We start from the raw sequence: 27,291 nt of genomic DNA, 5'->3' as shown, positions 1-27,291 counted from the left end.
TGCCTCTGCCTCTCAAGGGCTGGGATTGAAGGTGTGCACCACCATGCCCTGCTTCCTAACTCTGTTTTGTATAGCGGCCCCGCCTACAGCTGTGGTGCTCCGAAGTGCACTCTATCATTTTATTCAGTCTCACACTGTACTGCCCTGAGTCCTAGCACGCAGCCTTCAGAAGCACAACTATCTCTTTTACTGTCTTTGGTAAACAGGGTGTTTAAGTAGCCACATGCTCTTTTCTCCTATAGATAAAATTGAAAGTCTTCTGCATAGGGAGTAGAGCTTGGTTATAGACAACACTCCCCATGGTACTTCAAAAGGGCTGACATCTAAGTACACCCCACATGGTCACCAAGAAAGCACAAGAGCTTTATGTTTTTCTCATCTTTCACATGAGAAGATCATAGTGAATTCACTTCTACTGGTATAGCTCTGGTCCCAACATTTAAGGCAGAGGAAGCGAGTGTGAATTTACAGAGGACAGATCATTTGCTCCCTGGTAAACAATCACAATCAGTGAAATCCCCCCTTAGACCCCATATTCAGTTTATAACCAGGCACTTCACCTCACTGATTGATTTTAGTCAGTCTTACTAGGGGGAGGGGAGGACCAAAGAGGACCCTAAGGAGGGCCTTCCTACCTGCAGTTGAAAAATAACTCTGTTTACTTCAAATCCATGTAAATGGAAGAGGCAGCAGAGGCTTGTATTTTATACACCTTACACAACTGTATGCAGCGTACGAAATACAGGCCCAATGTAAAAAAGAAAAACACAAGAATAGAAAAATGGGAGAAAAAAAAAAGGGTCTAGTCAAAAAACAACAAACAAAACAAAAAAAATCAAACAAAAACAAATGCATTACAACTGAGAATATTTACATAGGGTTCTTATGTTGGCAATGTATAAATTTGAAAATTATTTTTACATCTATAAATATTAAGTATGCTCACAAAACTAGACTTAGCATGAAGCCTATCAAAAAACAAAATATATAGAATGATAATAATTCTTTATTAATATTTTAGTAAAACATTGTTTCCATTAAAATTAATCCCTATTTATGACAAGCTACTGTCCAACATTCAAAGTACCATAACAGTACAAACTGTTATAGCTATGTTTAATAATTTTTATCCAAAAGAGATTTTTACTTATGTGAAGTCAACTTCAAACAAATTAGTGTTCAAATATAAAATCTAAAGACCCCTTTGACCAACACCCTTAATTCTTGTCTTTAAAAAAATGCATTAGTGCCCGGCGATGGTGGCGCACGCTAATCCCAGCACTCGGGAGGCAGAGGCAGGCGGATCTCTGTGAGTTCGAGACCAGCCTGGTCTACAAGAGCTAGTTCCAGGACAGGCTCCAAAGCCACAGAGAAACCCTGTCTCAAAAAAAACAAAAACAAAAAAAAAAATGCATTAGTGGTTTTTTGCTCATCAAATAATACTGTAAAGATGACAAAAAATTTAAAACTTATCTTAAAGATTATCTTCTATGTTAGGAGAATGAGGACCTTTTAGAGAACATTGTTCAGAATTTGGGGTCTTCACTGCTTTCAACCAAAACTAGATAAGCCTGTAAGTCAATGGTTTTGAAAGGATGTAAATGGGTTGCAGCTTAAGACTGAACAAATAAATTGTGTATAGCCACCTAATAAAAAAGGCTTCTCATTTCAAAATATATTAACAATGAAATTAATGTTTATGTTAACCATATGCAAGTTCACAGAGTTAGAACACCAATATCACAAAGCAAATTCCCTAGAACATCTTATTATTTCTGTAAGATGCTAAAGACATTAGTAATTAGTTAAGAGCCTAGCAAATCCTTGGTGGAATAACGGCAGACTGAGAGAGGGGTATGTACTAGTAATAAAACACCTTTTCAGCTGGGCACAGCAGCAATGCCTATGAGCTCAATACTTTGGGAGGCTGAGGGAGAAGGATCAGAGCTCAATGCCAATGCTGGGCTGCATATGAAAACCTGTCTGAGAAAAGCAAAGGTGAGGACGTAGTGAGAAGGAGCAGTGTTTCAATTCCGAGTACTACACACATACATACAAAAACATCACAAAGAAATAAAAACCACATTTCTCATTACACCAATTTCAGATTTTCAAACTTCGGATAATTTAGATTAAGGATGTGGCTCAGTTAAAGCCCTGGGTTTAAGAATCAGCAATTCATAAGCAAGGCATGGTGGTGCATATTCTCAGCCATGTGGGAGGTGGCAAGGAAGGAGGATCAGAAGTTCAAACTGATCCTTAGCTACAAAGCAAGTTGAAGACAGACTGGGAAACATGAGACCTGGCCTCAAACGAATAAGTAAATAACTTATGATACAGATTTCCTTAACCTAAGACATCACTGCTTCAAAGATGAATTTAATAAAAGATTGGATATATATGGCTCAGGGTCGAGCAGCTGTCCAAATAAACGATCACTTTACTTAGCACTTTGTCAAAGAAAATAACAATTGTACATCTATTAATGTTGAGTTTATATTTCCAATGCCACAATAAAAACTTACTTGGATTTAATACATCACTGGTTGAAAGATGAATCCAAATACCAAAAATGTTAAATGTTAAAATATCAAAGAATAAAACACACTAACTTCAAATGTTTAGTATATAGTACCATTCTAAGGATTGTGTGGGTATGTGTATTTGTGTGTATTCAGTGTGTGCACATCTGTATGGAGGTCAGAGAGGTCACAGGACACCTTGGGTGTTATTCCTCAGGAGCCATTCATTTTGGGGAAGCAGGGCAAAGGATTTCTAACTGGCTTAGAATTTGCCAAATAGGCTAGGTTAGTTGGCTAGCAGGGCTCAGGGATCTGACTGTCTCTCCCCAAGGCTGGGATTACAATTGTGAACCACTAAACCTTATCTTTTTTGATGGGGGGAATCAAACTCAGGTACTCATGTTTGGAAGAGATGATGGGCTTTACCAACTAATTTGTTCCCTCAAGACAAAGTTTGTTTTTTGAGTCAGGGTCTCACTATGGAGGCAGAATGATTTCAAAATCTTAATCCCTCTGCGTTGGCTCTGGGATGTTGGGAGGCATATGGAAATATTTCAGATAAAATGGTTCAGCATCTGAAAGAGCATGTGAATCCCATATTTATAGATTTTTTTTTTAACAGGCACAAGTTTCTCTTAGCGAGTTGATATGAGAATAACTAGGAAACACCACCATCACCTGGGAGGAAAAAGGAATCATTGCGTGTCATGGCTTCTTTGCTTAAAGGGAGTCTCTACTCAGGTGTCTTGTATGAATTGTTCTATTTTGATATTATAAAAAAAAGACAAGTCATATTACTACCATGTGTCACTAACTTTTAAGATTTATTTTATGTTCTACTAGTCTCTTTAAAGACAAAAAAGGCCGCTTCCCAAGAACACCCTCCCCACATTCAGTCCCAATGTCTTGTGACAGACAAAACTAAAAAGGTCTTAGCATGAATCTTTCTAACCAATTTTAAATAACTTTATATACATACATATATAAAAATTTCACTAAAACCAGTTTCTAGTGAATGAATTTCAAAAACCCAGTTCTATTCTTTGTAAAGGGTTTCACTGAGACTTACATGGATAAAGTAAACAGTATGGTGCACGGCATCTTATTTTTCACTCCACGCTGTTTTAGGTAACTACCTCTGCTACACACTATGAATCTCCTTGTTTTAACTACTACACACCACTCCACCCTTGGGATAGGTTGTACTCTATTAGCCCACTGCTGGGCGTCCAGGTTTTCAATTCATATGCATGTATTTCCTCTTCATTATTTACAAGTTTCTAGAGCCTCTGATAGAAATGAAAATAATCTGAACTAGAACTGTATCTTTTTACTTTTTCAAAACTGACTCTTTTGACTTCGAGTTATAGACAAATAGTCTGTTTTTTTCTTTTCTTTTAAAGATAGTCTTATGTAGTTCAGGCTTACCTCAGTTTAAAGTCAAAGCTGGCCTTGACCTCCTCATCCTCCCAAGCACTAGGATACGTGCATCATACTCATCAGCATCCAATGGTTTCAAGGTCAAATCCTTTGGAAGTGTTTATAGTTTGCAGTAATGTTTATACTTTAATTTTCTCCAATAGTCAAACATTCCAGAAACAAATGACTAGATTATTCTTTCTTTGCCAACTCATAATTTCATTTCTGACAAACACCGAGTTCACATATTTCCACAGCTCTGCATCTGAGCACTCTATAACCTGTGCACCCACCTAATTATGTTCCTATACTATACACTTTGAAGTGGCTATAAATTTAGCATACATTATAAAGAGTGCTAGTCTAGGTACTACTAGGATTATACTTTTGTTTTGTTTTGAGATAGGATCTCACTATGTAGCACAAGCTGACCTCAAACTCTAGATTCCCTTGACTCCATCTCCACAGTATAAAGATTACAATAAGTATGTTTATACCATTCTTTTTCTAAAATCATCTCAGCAATTCATGGACTTTTATTTATTTATTGAGACACAGTCTATGTAGACCAGGCTGGCCTCAATCTTGTGGCAATCTTCCTGTCATCCAAATGCTGGAATTTTAGACAAACATCACTATGCCTGGTTTACACTTCTATTTCATGTAAATTTTAGTATCACTTTGTAAATATTATAGAAAAATATTATGCAATTATTTGGAACTGTATTATCTACAGATTCTCAGAATTGAAAATTTTATTACGCTGTATTTATCTATATACATATTTCTCTGCATTTGCTCATAAACTCCAAAGTTTTATTATTTTTCCAAAGAGATCTTCGCTTTGCACTTACATCAGACATTTCAAGTAAATAAGGCATTGCATAGATAAGGCATTGCCTCATTTAGTACAGAGTGTTTCTTGCCTGTATGACCTCTCTTATGTATGGAAAGGGATGCTCTCTGAGCAAAGGTCTTCCCGCATGTATTACATTCAAAGGGCTTCTCACCTGTGTGACTTCTCATGTGTATAGTAAGTAATGAACATCGAGCAAAGGCTTTTCCACACTTATCACATTTATAAGGTTTCTCCCCCGTGTGACTTCTCATATGAAGAGTAAGGGATGAGACTCGAGAAAAGGTCTTACTGCACTCATTACATTTAAATGGTTTCTCTCCAGTATGGATTTTTTCATGTTCAAGGAGATTTTGTCTCTGACTAAAGGCTTTTCCACACTGACTACAAAGATAAGGTTTCTCTCCAGTATGAATTTTCTCATGCTCAGTAAGATTGGACTTCTGGCTAAAGGCTTTCCCACATACAGTACATGCATAGGGTTTCTCACCAGTATGAATTCGCTGATGTCTAATGAGATTTGACATCTGAATAAAAGCTTTCCCACACTCATTACATTCATAAGGTTTCTCTCCAGTATGAATTTTCTGATGTGTAATAAGATTCTCTTTCCGGCTGAAGGTTTTCCCACACTCATCACACTCGTAGGGCTTCTCAGCAGTATGATTTCGCATATGTACAGTAAGGGAAGAACTTTGCGAGAAGACCTTCCCACACTCATTACATATATAAGGCTTCTCACCTGTGTGGCTTCTCATATGCATAATAAATACTGAGCACTGAGAGAAGGCTTTTCCGCATTTATTACATTTATAGGGCTTTTCCCCTGTGTGACTTCTCATGTGCAGAGTAACAGAGGACATTCGAGAGAAAGCTCTACCACACTCATTACACGCATAAGGTTTCTCCCCAGTGTGAATTTTCTCGTGTTCAATAAGATTTTGCTTCTGGCTGAAGGATTTCCCACATTCCTTACATTCATAGGGTTTTTCTCCAGTGTGAATCCTCTCGTGTTCAAGGAGATTTGACTTCTGACTGAAAGCTTTCCAACAATCCTTACAAGCGTAAGGTTTCTCCCCAGTGTGAATTCTTTGGTGTCTAATGAGGTTAGACATTTGAATGAAAGCTTTTCCACATTCTTTACACATATATGGCTTTTCCCCAGTATGGATTTTCTGATGCGTAATGAAATTTTCCTTCCTGCTAAAGGACTTTCCACACTCTTTACATCCATAAGGTTTTTCTCCAGCATGATTTCTCTCATGTCTGAGGAGGTCAAGTTTATGAGTGAAGTCTTGTCCACAGTGATCACAATTAAAGGGAGCTATGGCACAGGGTGAGCAATGATAAAACGGAGCCCCATACTTATTACATTCAAAGTTATTGACTCTTACACAAACCTTATTATAACTAAGAATATCTAAGTTTTGTTCCAAACACTTATTAAGTGAGTCACGATCATAGAGGCTTTGTCTTGAAGGAACAACATCTGAGCTCAGAAGAAAGATTTCTGCAACCTCTTTACAGTCAATGACATTTTCCTTAATCAGAGGTTTCTCGGAGGTGGATGTGACTTTCCTCACAAGTGTTTCCTGTTGTTTCTCCATCTGTTCATCAACTTCCCAAACTTCTAAAATGGAGGACCAAAAATCATTACTTGTGAAATTTTCTATCACTAAACTATTCATAACAATTTAGAAATTTGCTAATGTGGTGTTGAATCTTTACAGCTGGGTTTAGTCACCAATAAAAAAGAAACTAAACTGCAATGCCCCCTAGTTCTTAGAGATGAAGTTAACACCTACAGACAATATTATGGGAAAACAACAACCTGACATTTGTAGATCTAAGTAGCACTGATTCTATACAAGGATATACAATAATGAAGAAATCAGCACAATGAATGGAATGAAAATGAAAGGGTAAACACATAAAGGACTTAGATAAGGAGTCAAGTAGCAATAAAATAAAATTAGTATTTGTGGTTAAGAACAGTGGGCCAGACTAAATGTGTAAGTATACTTCTCCTCCTTTCCAAAAATAGGTTAGAGCTTAAAGGTAAGAGAAATAGGAAGGAATATACAACAGACAAAAGATTTCAAGACGATTGTACACGATGAACACAGTCAGAGCACTGTTGGCTGGAGAGCACATGTAACATGCTACAGCAAAAGCATCATGAGGATGAGATGACCACCTTTCTACAGCACACTGAGCTCTTGGCTAATACAGTTAGATAAGAACAGGAAATAAAAGAAGTACAAATCGGAGGGACAGAAAAAGCAGCATTAATACTGTTCAAAGACAACGTGGTCATCCATGCAGAAAATCTAAGAGAATCAACAACTAAAACCTGTTGTGACCAATCATTAAAAAGGTGGCAGGACACAAGGTAAACATGCAAAACTAAATAGCTTATCAGTAACAAACAAACAGGATCTGGAATTAAGAATACATCACTATTTATATTAGTATTGCTCAAAAGAAATACAAATCTAATAACAGATGTACATGATCTATAAACTCTGACTACTAAAATTAAAGAATAAGTGGATACTGAATAGTGATGATAGGAAGATTCAGCATTCAGCATGTTAGCTCTTAATTAGATTCCCAGGTTCAAAGTAATCTCATTTTGTACTTTACTCTGTTCATACAGAGACAAACTGATTCTAAAGCTCACATGGAGGTCAAACACCAAGAAGAGAGAACACAGTATTAGAGGAGAAAGACAGTGAGACAGATACCACCTGACTTCAAGACTATTAGTAAGTTCTAACAATCATATGGTCTGGAAGCAGTGGAAGAGACAAACACAACAATGGAACAGGATAAAGAACTTAGAAAACAGAATCAAATAAATATCGTCAATTAATCTTTGACAAAGGAGCAAAGGAAATAGTCATAGATAGCCTTTAAATATCGTCAATTAATCTTTGACAAAGGAGCAAAGGAAATAGTCATAGATAGCCTTTTCAACAAACAGAGTCACTATAACTAAACATCTGCATCAAATAAAACAGTCTAGATACAAAGTTTTCACAAAAAGTAACTCAAACCAGAGAGCTAAGTGTCAAGCACAAAATTCTAAAACTAATAGAAGATAACACAGGACAAAGTCTGGGTTGCGGTGGTGGGCTGGAGAGAGCGGGGACAAGAAAAAGGCCTGATCAATGAAAAAGTAGGCTGAACTTCAGGAAAATTTAAAAACTCCCTCTGTACAAAAGACTCCATCAAGCAAGCGAGAAGATAAGGCTAGAATACTAAGTACTTGCAGAAGAAATATGTGATAAGATCACTGACATATGCAGAGAACACAAACTTTAACATTAAAAACAAAAACAAAACCTTGCCAGGTGTGGCTGTACATGTCTGTGATTCCAGCACTTGGAGGCCAAAGCAGAAAGACTGGAAGATCAAGGACAGCCAGGGTTATATGGCAACTCACGGTTGCCATATAACAAAGAAATTCCCCTACCCCCAGGACAAAGCATCCAGTAAAACAAATAAACAGGAACCTGGACAAAAGCCTTACTTAAAGAAATATAAAGACGTGGTCACTAAGCATATGCAACCATGTTCAACACTGTATGCGATTGGGGAGGTTTCTGCAAATTAAAACATCAAAGGCATACACTAAGCAGCTAGTACAGGAATCTTAAACACGGACATCTCCAGAGGCTGACAAGGATGCACAGTAGGGACTCACAGACACTGTTGCTGGGAATCAAGATGCTACATTCACTATAAAGATAATCCAGAAGTTTCTTTCAAAATTAAATATATTTTAAAATAATTTTTTGCTACTTTGTATTTACTTGTTTATTTATTTGAGGGAGGGGCATGCGGAAGTCAGAGGACAACTTGCAGGAGGCAGTTTTTACTTCCATAATGTGGATCCAGGGATTGGGCCCAGGCTGTCAGGCTTGACAGTCAAGTACCTTAACGCCCTGAGCCATCTCGCTAGGCAGCAAAATTAAATAATACTTTTACATATGATTCAGCAACCATGCTCCTTGATATCTGCCCCAGTAAATTAAAAAAAAAAAATCTAAGTTTATTATTATTTTAAAGAAAAAGATAGGACAAAACTTGCACTAAAAACAAGAGATTTTAAAATCTGAATAAGAGCAATTAGACCCCCAAGACAGACGATATAGATTTGCTTAAGTTATAATAACATCTCTTCCAACCACAAGATGCTTAGCAATCTTCCAAAAAGGATGAAGCAGTTCAAATTACCTTTCCTAAGCACAACTGCATGTAGGGTTCACATGCGGTTGACAGAACTGTCACCTGCACACATGAACATTAGATTCAGAACTAAGTGACTAGATGGACATTTTTTTAGGAGACCAAAACAGGCAGCAACCACTCACAGTGGAAAGCACTTCTTCAGTTCAACTGCAAGTACTTCCTTGATTATTTTCCGAGAACGCCTTCAACAGTTCACTCCTATAGACACCCATTGTGACTCACTCCTGGAAATGCACAGACTACAGCCCCTTTAGTCCTTCTCAAGCTCTGTGAGCCATCTAATGTCCTCACACATCCTTAAATAGCAGCTATTACATCTCCTTTGCTATAACTGGACTTGACTATACTACCACTTAACTATCTATACAAGAACACGATTGGTTCTTTACAACCCAGGCAAGAAAAAGGCTTATTTCTAGAGAAAATGAACCAAAGATACTCTAGACTTAGAAGCAAGCAGATATAGAAGGATACACATTAACAAAAAAGTAGGAATTATATGAACATTTATATACTGAATTGTGAGACCTCCAACCCTTAGTGTCCTAAAGGCTGTACCTCCAGGTAGGACATGAGAACGTTTAGAAATAAAAGACTTATAGATACTGGTACTTGGGACAATTAACATAACTTCTGGGTTCTGATCTAACCAGTAAAGTCTAGTACTCAAAAAAGCACGAAAATCTTCATTACCTTTTTAAAAAATTATTTCACCAAAGGAGGTGAAAGATAAGGCTAGAATAGGATACCACTATAAAATTTGGTTTTTTTTTTTTTTTTTTGGTTTTTTTGTTTGTTTGTTTTTTTGAGATAGGATTTCTCTGGCTGTTGTGGAACTCACTCTATAGACCAGGCTGGCAAGATCTGTATTTCTAGTGACTTTCTTGAAACAACTGCAAGTATTACTTTGGAGAAAACTAAAAATGCATATTAAAATACAGAGAAATCAGGCCAAGGAGATAGCTTAGTTGGTAAAGTGCCTGCCTTACAAGCAGGAGGATCCAAGTTCAATTCCCAACATTCACATGGAAACAGGAGGATCCTTTTAGCTCAATGGCCAGCCAGTTTAGCCTTACTGGCAAGTTCCAGGCCAATGACACACTCTGTCTTAAATGAAGTGGATAGCAATTCTGAGGATGATATTGTCCTGTGTCCCTCACACTCATGTGCACAAACACATACACACATACTGAAATAAACTATATAAAAGGAAAACAACATCTCCATTAGATCAAGAAACATGAAACCACAAGTTCTCATTACTTTTGCCTACATGAACTATCATAGAATCCTGGTAAATCTGTTCATTCTATATACCCAAAGTCTATTAGTTTCATAAAGTAATAATTATGAAAGCAGCTGAAGATTCAGGTTGTCCAAACTGAATTCCAATCCAAAACTTTTAGTAAATATGAAGAGAATGTCAACTATCTAGTTATAATTTATTTTTATATATGCTTAATGAATAAGCCACATTTCCAATTAAGGTATAAAGCGATCAAGAGCCAACCATCTCCACTCACTGGTTTTCTGGCTGCAGCTGCTAACAGCTCATCCTATGGTTTCCACACCTCTGCAGTGCCGTCCCTGCTTTAAACCTCAACTGTGGTGCCAAGGGGGAAAAGCAGGAATGAGAACGTAAGAGGACAAAAAGCTGGGGTCAGGAGGACTGTGTAAGCTGATGGCTCGTTTATTAAGGACGTTTATTAAGCAGTGGAGCATCTTCTATATGGATGCTGGGGAAAGGGGACAAAGCAGCAGAAAGCTATCATACAGCGGGGAGAGGTCAGCAGGAAGCTTACCGAGCAATGCTGCACAAGGGAACACAGGGTGTTTCAAGTATGTCACAGACCAAGCACAAAATGGCCTTGGGATTGATAAACACAGGCCTTCCCAGGCTTATGGTGGTTATAAACACCTGTCTCCACTACCCTACAGAGTACAAAATAATAAATACATCTTCAATAAAACTTTAACTCCAGAATATAAGGAAAAAAACAGAAAATGGGTTGGTCAAGGTAGAGAAGAATCCCAGAAGTCAAGACCTATTTCTTATTTTGGATGAGATATACAGGGAAGAGAGTCCTGCAAAACGTAGACGTGTCATGCAACTCTGAGATCCAGGTGTGTTGACATTGGTAGAAGGAACCTAGTGGACTTCACTTGGTCCCGACAAATGGCAAGGAAGGCACAGTTGAGTAAGCAGATGCAGATAAACCTTATTCTACTTTAATAGACTATTGGCACAGGACGGTGAGCGGGACTTTGAACACCAAAGGAAGCATGAAAATGATAATCTCTGCAGCTTGGGGCAATGGATAACCCAACTTTGAACCTGATTGCATGGTCACTACGAAGCACAAAGATTTCCTATTATTAGCTCAGTACATTTTTTATTCCTTTTTGTAGTGGATCCAGTAGAAAATACCTCCATTTAAAGATGGACAATGATAATCAAAAAAGGACCACTATCAAATCTATATAACAGCATAAAAAGCAAAACCATGAATCTTTGGGCTGGGGAAAATATTTGGTGTTTTGTGCTTAGAATACACAAGGGGAAGCTGACTCCTAACACTAGAAACAAAGCAAACAAACAGACAAAGGACGGAAGAACCACAAGTCAAAAGGAAACACTGATCATAGTTGGCAAGACTTCTAGAGCCTTACAGAAAATACAACAAAGCAGCCTTCACCTGTAAACCCTGGTTTACTTGTATGGGCAAACAGAACAAGTAATTTGTGACACAAAGCAACCAAGCTTCTTTTCCAACAATATTTAAAAGTAGAAAATAACACAGAATTGCCTAAAGCTCACAGAAAATACAGTAAGCCTTTGGGAAAGAGAGCATGGCTTAAAATTTTTAGATACAGACAATCTTGTCAAATATAATAGTTTAAAAAGGTATTTTCATGATATCTTTAATATTTTTATGTGCATTGGAATGTATGTATGTGTACCACATGCACATAGGTACCCAACAAACTAGAAAAGGGTTTCAGAACCTTTGGGGCTGGAGTTACAGATGGCTGTGAGCTGCCATGTGGGTGCTGGGAACCAAACTCAGGTCCTCTGTAATTGCTGAGTCATTTCTCTAGTTGGGCTGGGGATGTGGCTCAGTTGGTATAGTATTTGCCCAGCATGGACAAAGCCCTGGGTTTGATCCCCAGCACCCCAAAAACACAACACTCGAATGGGAGAGGCAGAAGAATCACAACTTCAAGGAATTTCAATGGCAGCATGGGGTTCTCTAGAGATTCACCCTTAAAACAAAGAAACCAAAAAATCATCCAAACAAAAGAAAACAAACAACAAAAATCCCCTAAATTCTAAGCTCCATGTAGATTTTGTTTTGTGTAGTTACATGCCCATGCTCCAAACAGTATTTTCTCTTTACCGCTATTACTATAATGTTCATTCTTTCATTTATATCCACTTAGTTGTGAAATATTTATGAAAGCTGGTTTGTATGTGTTACAGACATTCCTAGCACCTCATTGGACTCTTGTACAATGTGTCATACTTTTTCAGTTGGTTCTAGCATTTTTCAGGGATACAGTATCTGTAAATTCAAATGTGCCACGACCACCCAGCATCCCTCTTTAGTTCTAAAAGAACTTGTTTTTCTTTCTTGTCAAAAGCTTTGGTAAACCTAACAAACAATTTACATGATCTACAAAAGAAAATTTAGAAAGTTCCATTTCTCAAAGTAGATAGAAAGAAAACAAGAGCTTGACAAACTGCTAAAATTAACTCCTAAGTCCAGCACAGTCCTAGGAAAATTCAGTATGGTTTCCTCCAAATAAGACAGGTAAATCTATAACATACATGCACAATAAACAAGAGCTCTGAAGACAAGAGTGAATGCAACAGCAGAAACAAAGGACACTGTTTAAATGTATCTTCTGGATGGTTCCACTTTTAACCTAGTAGGCAAATGCTCTATTTTCAAAACATTCAAGGGAAGAAGTGAGGAAGCAGGAAGAGGCCACCACAGCATTCCTAAGCTAGGAACTTAAAGTTTCTAAACCATGGGGCTAGTGAAGCCAAAAATTAAAGGAAACCCATGTATAAAATAAAGCTGATTTTAAAATGTCACACTCCACGAAATGCTGAATATGTAAGGAAATAAACTATGAACATGAGGGAGGGGGTGAAGATCAAACTTAGATACAAAAATCATAAAGGTAAGCTGTAAATACGCCCATATACTGAAATCACATAGGTTACTGCCCCTCAAAAAATTAAAGAACATAACTCCAATAGGGCAGAGTCATTCCTAGAATAGAAATGTCACACAACCTAACAAACAGTACGTCACATAGCCTTTGTCATTTACAGACAACACAGTCTTGGGAAATGTGAAATGGAAGCAATCCTCACTGAACAACTGTCATGCGGCTTTCACACTCAGAGCTACTTCTCACTTATTCACCTGCAGAGCGGCTCCAGAACATCTCTTCCTCCACCACCCAGGGCTCCTCTTCTTGCTCTAACTTCAAGATCACATCTGGTTTGGGGATTGGACCACCTATTACAGAAACAGGAAAGACCTTGCATGTTAGTGCTGGAGACAATCATACAGATCTGGGGCTGAGTCCTGGGGTCCTGAGGAAGCAGGAAGGAGGAGAATCAAGGAACTTGCACAAGGACACAGTTATTAGTATCAACCCTCAAGGTCAGAGCACAGGCGAGGCACACACTGCATTGGGAGGAAGTCCACGGTAAGTAGACAGCTCCCTTACCTACGGTTACTAGGTTGCTGTAGGTCTCTAGCATCACATCTCGGTACAAACTCCTCTGGTCAGGTTTCATTTGCTGCCATTCCTCCTGGGTGAGGTCCACAGCCACATCCTCGAATGTCACTGTTTTCTATAAAAAACATAATCCCAATTAATCTAAAGTCATCAAAATTAGGGCCTGTGATCAAAACAAGTAAGAATTCATTAGCTAGTAAACAGGGTCAAAGCTTGTTAAAAATTGGTTTTGAAGTCTTCACCCTAACCAAGTGTCCGCGTGTAAACGGGGTAATGCACCGCAGTGACAGCACCTCTAGAGTCTGTGATCACTGACTCAGCCAGCACTCTCCATCCTCCATTACTAGCTGACAGCAGCACCCAATGACTCTTTACTGTGACAGGGATGAGTAAGTAGTTCAGACCTGACAGTGGTTAGGTTTTAGTGAGAAAGGGAACTGGGCAGAGTAAAGGAAGAGAGAAAGAAGCAGGTAAGAAGAAAAGGCATGAATATTTGAATTCCTAGTAGACTTCCAGATAAAATGAAGTCAGACACAGGATGGAAGAAGAGAACGTGTGAGTCACAACCTAGACCTGGAAGCTAACTCCATGGCCAGTGAGTGTGAATGGCTAAAGAAACATGTAATATTGTGCTAACAGGACTACAGAAAACCAAATGAAATATTCAAGAAAGAGACACAAGTTTTAATTTACAATGAACATATTAGAAATAATACTATGATAATAGCGTAATGGAAATAAAAAACAAATGAAGTATTTCTGGAAAAGAAAGCAACTTGATGACTAGTTCTTGCTTTTAAATTATTTAAAATGTCTAATACCCAAGTAAAAAGGGAAAATATTTTGTTTGAGAAATCTGTTGTAAGAAAGAAAAGCATCCTCATAGCCAATCTTTGGGAAGAATTTCTTCAGCAGTAAAATGTGATGACATAAATGACAACTACAAAAGGGCTGGGCTTCTAGGAATTAGATTATTCCTGCCGTCAGCACTGCACTGGCATTACGATCATCTACAGCATAGTTAAGACATGGGAGGCAATGTTGGAATTTCTCTTGGCATATTAACTTTATTTTGTTTTGAGACAGTTTTGCTGTGTAAGTCTGGTTGGCCTGGAATTCAGAGATCCACCTGCCTCTGCCTCCTGAGAGCTGGGATTAAAGGCGATCAGTACCACACCCAGGTGCATATTAACTTTTAAAAATTTCCTGACAAGGCTGTGCGTAGGTATTAACAGTATTTAAAACGCAAGAGTACCTTAGCTAAAAGTAATGCACCCATCACAAGGCTCTCATAGGGATATGAGCCAGGATTCTAGTTCAAGCGATGTGGCTGCAGAGCTACAGGTTTTTACCCATCATGCAATGCTTTCTCTCTAAATCAGAGGGAAGGGTCTCTGAATGCCACAAATAATGCAATTTAAGATGTCAATTGGACACTCAAGAACTCCTGGACCTGAAAACCTACTGCCGGGGCTTCATGGAAAACATGTACTCATCTCTGAAAGCTGAGTGTTGCAGCACACAGTCTGAACTGGCAGAGAAGACTGATAAACCAGACGTGGAAAACTTTGGTGCGGTAGTCATTTGGGGTGTAGTCATTGCATCACAAATGCACACATAAAACATTCTTGCTGCTGTTGCCCAAAATTGGACCAAGCTCATTAAAGGCTCACAAGACTACTGAAGATTTTGACCTATCTCTGTAATTACACATGAAGCCAAGATAAAGACCAACCTGGACAATGTAGGTAAACCTGATCTCAAAATGAAAACTAAAAGAGATTTTAGACTGAGGGAATGAAGGAATAATTAAAATCAAACAAATAAACAAAAACAAAACCCTTCAGCTGGGACAGAGGAGAGATGGCTCAGCAGTTAAGAACACTGGTTGCTCCTCTGAGGGCCTACGTTCACTTCCCAGCACCTACATGGGACTCTGAGCCCTCTTTAACTCCAGATCCAGGACACCACACACAGGTGACACACATGCAGAAGAAACACTCACAGATATAAAACAGTAAGTAAAATGCTCAAAGGAGGAAAACCTTTAGTGCAAATACTTGGTATTTAAAAACTGACAATGTAAAAATAAATTAATCTTACACTTTAAAAGGTTATAAGTGTACTTACATATATTTGTATTCTTATGTATCTTATTTGTAAAAACTTAATACCTTAATATTTTCAATAAATTAAACAAACATTTGTCAAACCTAAATCAAGAATAAGATACAATCAGTAATCTTAGAGTTTAAAGAGAGCATGTAACAAGGATAGTGAGTCATTTGTATTGTTTTAGAAAGGGTCTCCTGTAGTCCAGGCTGACCTCAAATCTGCTACACACCAGATGACAGCAGGGAGGGTCAAAGCCCTGCTTTGTATTTTCCTGTTAATTTGCATAATGAAAGTAAATACCTCCCCTTTAAGCCCCAATACGTGTTTTTAAAACATCACAAAACAAAACAAAACAAACCAACAAAAAGGCTATAGCTGAAGCAAGCAAGACTGTTCAACAAAAAACAGTAGGTGACTACATTTTTATTACTCTGTAGGGAATCTATGTAAGTACAAAGACTTTAAGAAGGCACTATATAAAAGGCATTACATGCAAATCATGTTGCCAAATTCCATGGTTTTCAAGTACTGTGTTCTGGGCTGAAAATAGTAGCATGGAAAACAGCCCATCTTTTCAACATTTATTTTTAAATTACAACTCAGGGCTGGGAAAATGACTCTGGTTTTTTTTTGATGTTGTTGTTTTGTTTTGGTCATACAAACCTAATGACCAAAGTTCAAGCCCCCACAGTAGGATGGGAAAATCAGCTCCCAAAAGCTGTCCTCTGTGTGCACTAATAAATAATGTTCAAGTTCTATCTCGGATCCTACTGTAAAAGCTAGTCAGTCACATGGCAGCACACCTAATAACAAAGACAGACAATTTACTAAGGGTGAGTCATTAGGCAACATGGGGAGACTGTTGCTCAGGCCTGAAAAAAGGGCTATTTCTAAAGTCAGTCTGTCTCGTCAGACTACACCAGGTGAATGAAGACACTGGCACGCCTGTCAAACAAGCCTGGAGATCAGAGCCGCTAGTCTGAAGCTGTACGCTCCAGCAGTAGGTGGCAGGACTGATCCTACCCATGTGGCTCTATGGGCCACCTTTACCGGAGACACTGATGAAAACAAAACTATAATTTAACTAAATAAATGGCTTCTGTTTTTATAATTTTATTTTCAATTTTATGTTCATGAATGTTTTGTCTGCACGCATGTATATGCAGCACATGCATGCCTGCTGGATCCCTCGGAACTGAAATTAATGACGTCAGAGTTACCATGTGGGTGCTAGGAATTGAAACCTGTCCCCTGTAAGAGTAACAAGTACTCTTAGCTGCTTTCTCTAGCTTCTGAGAAACTACTTTCAAGAATGAAGCACACTAAGTAAAATTAGAACAAAATATCTGATGAACACTTTGAGACCTTCAAAAATATCCATCAAAGCAGAGAGCGCTGTGTTAGCTTCTCACAGTAGTTTTGAGTCAGTCGCCCTTTCTTCTTTTACACTGATAATAAAAAGCACACCCTGTCACTGAAGTTTTATTTCTTATAGATATCTAACACGAGTGGACCTGCTTGGTGATCTTAACCGTCTTTGAGCGGGGCACCAAATAATTAAGACTATGTGAGCACTACTTTTGCTGTCTATCTATGGTGGAGAACATCATGAGCATTTGATACTTTAAGTTCCACTATGTGGGTTTCAGGGATAGAGACAGGAGGGCTGCTGTGGAATATCTTGTACAATGTAAAGATTTGTAACTCAAATTGGTTTAATAAAATGCTGACTGGCCAGTAGCCAGATAAGAAATAAAGGCAGAGCAACCAAACTAAGGATGACGGGAAGGAGAAGGGCAGAGTAAAGAGATGTCAGCCAGACACAGAGCAAGCAAGATGGGCATGCAGTAATAAGAAAGATACCATAACGTGGCAGAGCATAAATAAGGAATATGTATTAACTTAAAATGTAGGAGCTAGTTAATAATAAGCCTGAGCTACTGCTTGAGAATTTCTAAGTAATATTAAGCCTCTATGTGGTAATTTGGGAAGCTGCCTGTGGGACAGAAACGTCCACCTACACATGGCACCCAAAAGTTAGGCAAGAATTTCCACATAAAGCCTCAAAAAGCTTTAAAAATGATTCTAAACACACATACAAAAAAAAAAATGGAGTCAAATTTGGCTTCTGAGTAACTGCTTTTTCTAGGATAGGTTCTGTTTGCTAGCAGCAACCAGAGGCATGGCTTCCTGATTTAGCATTAGCAGCAAAAAACGGCATGGCTCTTTTAAGAGGCCCTATCACCAAACAATTCCATGGGGTTTATGAGCAGTGGGTGGCACACTACATATAAGCAGTGTGGACTCAAACTTCCCAGAGTTGGAGTGGTAAATGTGACTCCAGCCAGCATCTAATACAAAATTAGACTCTCAGGAAGCTAAGGAATGGGGCAGAGCCAGCAGCAAGTCACTGCAGCCACACCCACTCCTTTAATAAGACTGATCTATTGGTCAAGCATTTATAAGTAATACTAAACTTCTGTGTGCTAATTTGGGAAATGACTCAGAGACAGGACACTTCCACCTACAGAGAGTACTCTATCAAGATATACCGCGAGCTATAATGACAACAAACTCTTGTCTGCTGAGTCTTTTCATCTGCCCTATACATGGTTTTAATACATTTTTATTAGTGTTTGTGTGTTTAATGTCTGGTCCAAGATAATTCTTCATTCAATGGAGCCTAGAGAAACCAAGAGATCAGGTTAGGCCATGTTTCCTTGGACATGATATGAAAAAAAAAAAAACTCTTGCAAATTTAATAAAAGACAAATCAATTTAGTACTGGGGAGATGGCTGAGCAAGCCTGACCCCATACAAAAAGCTGGATGTGGTAGTACACACCTATAATGATGTAGGAGGGTCTTCTGTCTATGTGTTACTTTCATTGGTCAGATAAAGAAACTGGCTTTTAGATAGGGCAGAATTTAGATAGGTGGAGTAGACAGAAAAGAATTCTGGTAAGAAGAAAGCAGAGACAGGCAAATGCCATGGCTCTCCGGCCCGAGACAGACATAGGCTAGAATCTTGCCGGTAAGCCACAGTCATGTGGTGATACGTAGATTTATTAGAAATGGGTTAAGATGTGAGAGTTAGCCAAGAAGAGGCTAGAGATAATAGGCCAGGCAGTGTTTTAAATTAATACAGTTTCTGTGTAATTATTTCGGGTAAAGCTAGCCGGGCGGCGGGACACAGCCCGCTCGTCTCATCACTACATGTAACCCAACACTACTACGGTGAGATAGGAGGCAGACATAAGAGAATCTGGGGAAGCTTGTGGGATTGCTATCCTGGAGTACACACCACAGCAGCAGAAAAGAGACTTTGCTCAACGTGTGGAAGCCAAGAACCAATGCTTAAAGTTGTCCTATCACCTCTGTGTGCTCCCTGTGGCATACAGATATTCATCCACCTACACCACATACACACACACTCCACACAGTAAATTTAAAAAATTACAAATTTAAAAAAGACAAACTAAGGGCTGGAGAGATAGCTCAGAGGTTAAGACCTTTGACTGCTCTTCCAGAGGTCCTGAGTTCAATTTCCAGCAACCACAGGGTGGCTCACAGCCATCCGTAAATGAGATCTGATGCCCTCTTCTGGTGTGCAGGCATACTTGCAGATAGACACTGTATATATAATAAATAAATCATAAAAAAACAAAAAAGACAAACTGGCCTGGTTGCAGTGGCACATGCCTTTAATTCCAGCTCTCAGGAGGCAGAGACAGACAGATCTCTGTGAGTTGGAGGCCAACCTAGTCTACATTCCAGGACAGGCTGTATAAGATGTACAATTAGTGCGTTACAACTTAGTCTATTTTCTTAATTTGTTAACTCCCTTTATATACATATATAAAAATTAACAGTAAGTAACGTGTTTTAACTTAATGAAACACAGACTCATTAAGGCACAAATAAAAAGGACAAATGATAGGGATAGGCCAAATGGCAAACCTGTGCACTTCTTTACTCAGGGCCACACAGAGTGTGCGCACTAAAGTCAAGGGTTTGAACCTGAGTTTATTACACACTGGTACCTGACTGTATAAGCTTCTTAACCCTATTTTTACTTTCTTTATCTATAAAAATTAAAATAACATCTGCCACAACGTTCTGATAATGGCTACGTGAATTAAGCTATCCGTAGCTTATAGTGGGCTAACACAAAGCTATGACAGTACTGAAGAGGAGTCTTCTAACTGGCATGTAATCTAGTCACACACAGTTAAGAGCTGCCATGGACAACATCTATATCCTAATTCTGTGAGTCTGAAACTGGTTACTGTTTATTAATTGGAAATATACCTAAAAACTGCTTCTATTAAATTGTCTCGTTTGGATTTTGGTTTTTTGTTTGTTTGTTTTTCAAGACAGGGTTTAGGTTTCTCTGTGTAGCCCTGGCTGTCCTGAAATTTGCTCTGTAGACCAGGTTGGCTTCAAACTCAAGAGATTATCTGTCCATGCCTTCCAAGTGCTACAATTAAAGGTGTGTACCACCACTGCCCAGCCTAAATTGTCTTTTTATAATATAATTTTAAGTATTTAGTGGCCACCTGTATTTCCTCTAATTCTTGATCCAATTTTTTCTTTGTCCATTTTTTCTTAATTATTGATTTTTGAGAATTAGTGTTTGTGATATGTATGTACATACATGTATATATATAGATATGAAGAAAACATCCCTAGCTTTGCCTTCTCATAGCAGGTATGGTGGTTTTACTGAAGAAGTAAAATCTATGTATGAACCCAGTCAGTCAAACTTCTCCTCTATCTTCTAGGTTATACACATCTGAAGGGCAGCCCAGGAAGGAGAGACTCCACAGCTGAGGAGAGTAAGTGATGGCAATCAACTCTGGAGCACTGGTGCCCTTGACTCCCTGGATGCTTATGGGATGCCTTCCATTACTATTCCCATCTGGGTCATGAAACTGAGGTACAAAGAAATTAAGAGACATCTCCATCCACTGTCATGCACTTTACAATCACCGGTCATCTCAACTTTAACTCTGTTTAGGGCTAGAGAAACACTATGCCAACACGAGAAAAATGTCTCATGAGCCTTTAAATCAATGGTTCTCAACCTATGAGCTGTGAACCTTTTGGGGTCAAACAACTCTTTCACAGAGGTCACTTAAGGCCATTGGAAAACAAAGATATTTACATTTTGATTCATAACAGTAGCAAAATTAGTTATGTGGTGGCAACAAAAATAATTTTATGGTTGGGAGTCACCACAACATGAGGAACTGTATTAAAGGGTCACAACATCAGGAAGGTTGAGAACCTCTGCTCTAGATCATATAGCAAAAGGAGTGTGTGTCTGCTTCACAATGATGAGAGCTTAAGAAAAATGCAGCCAAGAAGAAAATGTTCAAACCACAGGAATGAAAACTTCAAACACAAAGAATCAAGAATGGAGATAGAGAGAGAGCACTCTCAAGACCAGTGCACTGAGGCAGTGAGCAATGGCACTGCCGCCAGTCCCGGCGATCTGAGTTCAGCCTTGGGGACCCGTACGCTGAAGGAGAACCAACTCTAACAAGTCATCCTCTGAGCTGCGCAGTTACACAGCAGCATACATACTGCTGCCCGCCCTCCACACAAAATAAATATAGGAAAAAATGTTTAAAATTATTCTGGCAGGACATAGCAGCACATACTTTTAATCCTAGCACTTGAGCGGCAGAGGCAGGTGGCAGAACACCTTTAAGTTTGAGGCCAGCCTGTTCTACAAGCAAGCTCCAGACAAACCAAGGCTTCATAGTAAGACCTTATCTCAAAAAACAAAAACAAAACAAACAAACAAAAAACCCCAAATAAAAGACTATCGCATTTTCTAAGACTATTAAGAGAGAGGGGAGAGGGGAGTATGTGTGTGGGGGGGAGAATTGGAAGGCTACAAACAACAGAACTGCAAGGATGCCACAAAATATCCAAATAATTTAGTTTAACTTGCTATCAAAAGTTCAAACTGAGAAGCAAACAAAAAACATATGAGTAGGATTATTTAAAAGTGGTAGGCATGTTTTACATACTATTCTATATAATTTTTCTCTAGCCAAGACTTACTTGTAAAAATTGAGCTTAAAGTAAGAAAAATCATGGAATTATTTTAGAATGTATATTTTGGTTTCAGTGTCAACAAAAAGCTTTTGCTTTTCTTAAGTAGTTTTTTCCTCAGAAACTACAAGTTATGGAACAGATTTTATGTCTGTTCACTTCACGTTTCTCCATAGTATCTGACTTTGAATCCAACCCGAGTAACTCTGCAGCACTCAGATCTCCACAGCCGTACTTCCCCCCCCCCCCAGCTCTCAGTTATTCACTCTGTATTTTTCTTCACTTCCATTCATTCCGTCTCACCCAGCTTAGCGGTAGACTATAGTAACCCACAACAACTGTACTGCAAAACAATGCAGGGGAATTATGTTCACAACGTACAAAAGATCTGGTCATGTCCTCTTCTTCCTGGCAAAGTGCAGAGTCCTGGGAACAAGCTGAGGAAAGAGAAGCAAACAGATTTGCTCAGAGTTCCAGACAAAGGAATGTGGAGAGCTTTATGACCAGATGTTATAAGATCCTCGAGAAATTTGATCCGCAACATCACAAGAACTGTTGGGTACCACATCAATCTCCAGAGCCTCCGAAACGTACGCATAACACTAAAGTTATGCATGAGGACTGATGGAATTTTCAGGAGGTTAACTGTCCAATAACCCTACTGACTACACAGCAATACCGTATTTCTCTAAGAAAGAGAAAAAGTCCTAATGTGAATTATAGAAGGCGTAAACATTTGATAAATCAAAAATTAGCAATATACAGATGTTATTCAGAAAAATGGCAATGAGTACCCAGATAAAAATGCTCAAGTGGCTGTTGCTGAGAAGCAGAACAGGGCTAAGAAGGGATGACACAGGAAAGGCCTATTTCTAGTTTCTAGCACCACTTTTAAAGCATACTAAAATATATTCTCTATGAAAGGATGGAGCCAGGAAGATGGCTCGGCAGGTGAAGGTACCTGTCTTCAAGTCTGACAACTTGAGTTCCATCCCCAGGAGAGAACCAATATCTACAAATCGTTCTCTGGTTTCCACACATGCTCTGCGGCATGCATGAGCCTACACACATGCATGTGTATAGATATAAACACACACACACCCAGTCAAGCTAACAAAATAAAATATGTCTATCCTATACAGTCAGTAATACCCACGTGAACTTCCATGACAGGAGCATCAAGCTTTCCAAGCTCTCCCAAGGAACCCACACTCTGCCCTTTCTGCCACCTCACCTCTTCCAGGCATCGTCTGTGTCAACTGCTCCATGCTGTACAGCTGTGGCTGGTTTTTCAAGGCTGAGATGTCATTTGGTTCTTGCTGGCTCTGGGAAGGACTAGTCAGGATGGCCTGCAGGTGCAGAGCCCACCCCTGGCCAGGACTCTTCGAGATTTGGTGTGGGTCTCAGGTCAGAAGCTCTCCTCCCATGGCAGACACCTGTTCTCAGGCTTCAAACTCATACCACAGTCTGTCTCAGTGTGGGGGGAGGTAGGACCTGTAGGCTCAGACCAGAAATCACATTGCCTCATGTGTTCTCACAGGCTCTCTGTCAAAGCCAGCCTCAGACAGCCCCACGGTCAGTATTTTCCAGTAGATGACTGCCGTTTAAAATGTGGCGTTTTCAAACAACGGGACACAAAGCAAGAGATAACTAGCACTGCCCCCAACACTTACTTCCTTGCCCGCAACTCAGACCCAGTACTGGCTGAGGTTACTGGATGAAAAACCAGGTGGGCTCAGAGATAAAAGCCAGCCTCAGTGCCTCAGGCTACATGAAGTGCTCAACAGAGACAACTAGAGTCTAGAAACACAGAGATGCTCAAACATCTCTGAACACAGGGACAGAGAGAACGCTGAGTCAGACAACTCAGGGCTGCAAGATGCATCACTGGGAAACAAAACCTATTGCTTGAGCTTGATAACCTGAATTCTACTCCTGGAATTCATTAAAAGAGGAAAGGGAGAATTGGCTCCAAAGATGTCTTCTTACCTCCACACGCATGCCGTGACATGTGTGCATCTCACAAGCTTATGATAACGCAGTTTTCGTAATACTTAAGTCACAGAAATCCCATGTTAGAGTAAAGGGGACAGCATTAAAAATCCAGCTCTTACCATTCTCTATCTGAACTGCCTTGGTAATTTACAATTTAGGTAAAAAGAGCACTGGAATTTAGAATTTCAAGGCTTTTCATTTGAAATAAAAATTATAACCTTGTTAATCATATTAGATATAAATAAGTGAAATGGCTATTAAAATATATTAGTCAACCATCTATGAGCCTTTAATAACAGTATGCTGTGGGTGGGGAGTGATGATGAAAACATAACATGTATACTCCATGTCACTGGAGTATATGATTAAACCTTAATACAATCAATTTTATATTGCGTATTATCTGCTGATATGGGCTATCCCCCTGGGGCTCTGAGACAGTGTCTGTCTCACTGTACCTTTGATTAGCTGCAAGCAGCCTTGAACGTGACCTCCTCCTTCAGCCCCGTGGGTGCTAGGATTATAGACGTGAGTCACCACACACAGCTTGAGAATTTTAAAGGAGGAGAATGTGATTTACTCCCAAGAATAACAGACAAAGATGGCCAGCTGGCTTAGCCGTCAAGTATTTCAATGTCTTATTTAAGTGTGGGTCTTGTTAAATAGACACGGAGAACACAAACCAAGCCAGTAATTATGATAAACAAAACAGAATTAAACTCACCTATTAACAGTCCAGCCAGATAAATGAATTAAAAGGTTCAGCTGATACAATTCTCATGAGAAACCTGAAACATAAAGACAAAGGGTTTGGAATATAAGATTCTCGACAAATGCAATTTGAAAAAAGAGAGAAAAAGCAGTATTATCAAACAAGATCACTTGGACTAAAAGGTAAGCTCCAGAATTAAGACGGATGCGTCTTAATGAGGAAAATGGTGACTTCGGTAACACTGCACCGTCTTCAGACTGTAAGTGGGTTACAAGCTTACCCACACAACTTTTCTTTGGCTCATGTAATACAGACACATTTGAAAGCAGGGTTTTTTAGAGCCCTTGAATGATCCAGTAACTCACTGAGAAAAGAAAATGTTTTCAGAACCAGTTCTTTTTAACCACTGTCCCAGAAAAGACAAACGGAGGGCAGATCTGAACTCATCCTGCCTGCTCTGCCGTTTCACCCAAACGCAGCCGGGATCAGCTAAAAACGGTGAACCTGCTAACAACGGTGATTGGAGAATGAATCCCAGCTGTTTGCCACGGAGCCTAGAGATAGTGCGTTCTCTCTCTTTCTCTTTTTAAAAAAACCCATTATTAAACTAATCTCAGGGCTAGGAATGTAGCTCAGAGCTTTTGCGTGGCATGACTGCAGCGCTAGATTTAACCCCAACGCTGCATGATTAAACAAATAATAAGTAAATATGTAAGCCAAGCAAACCATTAGATAATAATGAACTTAGAAAGTTATAAAAAGAAAAACTGAAAAGTTAGAGAACAAAGTGTTGGGGCGGGGGAAGATCAAGGCGGAGAGGCAATGAAGGAGGAATCCTTTAAAAAAAAAAATACAGGATGTTTTCGTTAGTTACTAGTTATGAAAAGCCAATAGGGCCCGAACCAGTACACGGTACACAACCCTCACACTCACCACACCACCTCAAAACCACCAGAGTCTCTCTCTATCTCACACACACACACCAGTTTTTTGGCTGCAACTCCAAACATTCACAGGGCAGTTCCGCTGGCGGAGAGCATCCCGGAGGCACGGCTCTTACTCGGGGTGCTCCGAGCCCCCCGAGAGCTCGCAGCCCGCGGCCGGCGCAAACCGGATCACTTGGGCTGCTCCCTCGCTTCCCGCGGAGGGTTCCCGGCAGCGCCACGAGCCCCAAGCCCCCGAAACGCAGTTTCCTTTCCGAGACGCTACACGCAGCAGCCCCACAGACAGATCCATAGACCCCCAACAGCAGCGCGCGACCGTTAAGTCCCAGAGCGCAGGTGCTCCCAGAAGGCCTCGCGGCCCGACCCAACTTCCGGTCAGCGCTCTGGCTGCGTGTCCTGTGTGAGGGACGGGAAAGCGGGCCGAGGGCGCCCTGGTGGTCGAGCCCGTTAGCGGGGCGATCTGGTGACGCTGGCTGCGAAGCTGCACTGGCCGTGAGCAGCTGCGGGGGCAGCCAGAGGGCGCTGGGGGCGCTTAGCTGAGGTATCTTTGTGGACTACACTTCCCAGAAAGCCTAGCGGCCGGTCACGCGTCTCGCCGGAACTCGGGTGTTTCCCTCTCCTGGCGGGACCGTTGAGGCAGAAAGCCCTGCGTTGTGCGGTTCCTAGGTTTCTGTCCTCTGCTACAGGTTCCGATCTCAGACCACTGCAAGGGCTTCCGGTGAGAACAGGCGAAGCCTGTGTGGCCACAGTGCCCTGAATGGTTTTTGTGGGTCGTCTGTAATACATTCTGATAGGCTTTCTCTGAGAACATGAAACGTCTGGTCCCTGTGGACTGTGGCTGAAGTTAAGACTGTGCCCAGATGTATGTGGCATCTTGCGTGTTACCATGGGATTCCTGTCATCCGTCAGGTGGTGACTTAGGAGCTCTGTCCCCGGGAACCCTCTCTGAGGTGAGGTCTGGTTCCAACCCGGGGCAGCAATAAAGGAAACCTGTTCTCCCCTGGTCACCACTCGCTGGCCTGACCAAGAAAAACCTGGCGTGTCCCAATTGTTTTTTTTTTCCTACTCCCAGTTTTAGCCTTTGCCAGGGGAGTTGTCCAGAAAAGGGACAGCGTGCACAATGAACTACAAATAATAGTCGGGCTTTCCTTTTCGTATGCCTTCTGGAAATGCTTGCTTAGTGATGACTTGTCAATTGGGTATAGATCCTTATATTGTCTCCACTGAGAAAAGAATAGCAGTGCCTACGATTAGTTCCTAATACTCAACCTACACCTAATGTTCACTTGTTGGAAAACTTACTCTACTTTCGCTTGTTGGACATTCATCTTTTTAAGTATGAATTTTTTTATTTTTTGTTGTTTTTTTAATAGATTTTTAAAAATTAAGTATACAGTGTTCTGTCTGCATGTATGCCTGCACGACAGACAGAGGAGGGCACCAGATCTCAGTACAAATGGCTGTGAGCCACCATGTGGTTGCTAGGAAGTGAACGCAGGACCTCTGGGAGATCAGCCAGTGCTTTTAACCTCTGAGCCATCTCTCCAGCCCGAAATTTGTTATTTTTTTTTAATTTCTTTATTGAATCTTTTGGGGTTTCACATCATGCACCCCAATTCTATTCACCTCCCAGTCCCCCCATATTCCT

General features: G+C 40.0%; 1 protein-coding gene across 1 annotated transcript; it reads right to left on the bottom strand.

Annotated features, from left to right (window-relative positions):
* Positions 1-988: 988 nt before the first annotated feature.
* Positions 989-26,181, bottom strand: LOC126486737 (zinc finger protein 568-like). Its single transcript, XM_050119172.1, is given in 8 exon segments — positions 989-6,427; positions 13,491-13,586; positions 13,801-13,927; positions 22,374-22,429; positions 23,227-23,265; positions 23,268-23,486; positions 24,712-24,775; positions 25,683-26,181. Coding segments are annotated over 6 exon segments (1,974 nt in total). The 5' UTR covers positions 23,302-23,486; positions 24,712-24,775; positions 25,683-26,181; the 3' UTR covers positions 989-4,805.
* Positions 26,182-27,291: the final 1,110 nt, after the last annotated feature.

Source organism: Alexandromys fortis, unplaced genomic scaffold (genome assembly GCF_014885135.2).
Source record: "Alexandromys fortis isolate MF-2015 unplaced genomic scaffold, M_Fortis_MF-2015_v1.1 scaffold_140, whole genome shotgun sequence".
Taxonomy (NCBI): Eukaryota; Metazoa; Chordata; class Mammalia; order Rodentia; family Cricetidae; genus Alexandromys; species Alexandromys fortis.
The sequence above is the reverse complement of the archived record's forward strand: the minus strand, read 5'-3'. Positions and strand labels throughout refer to the sequence as shown.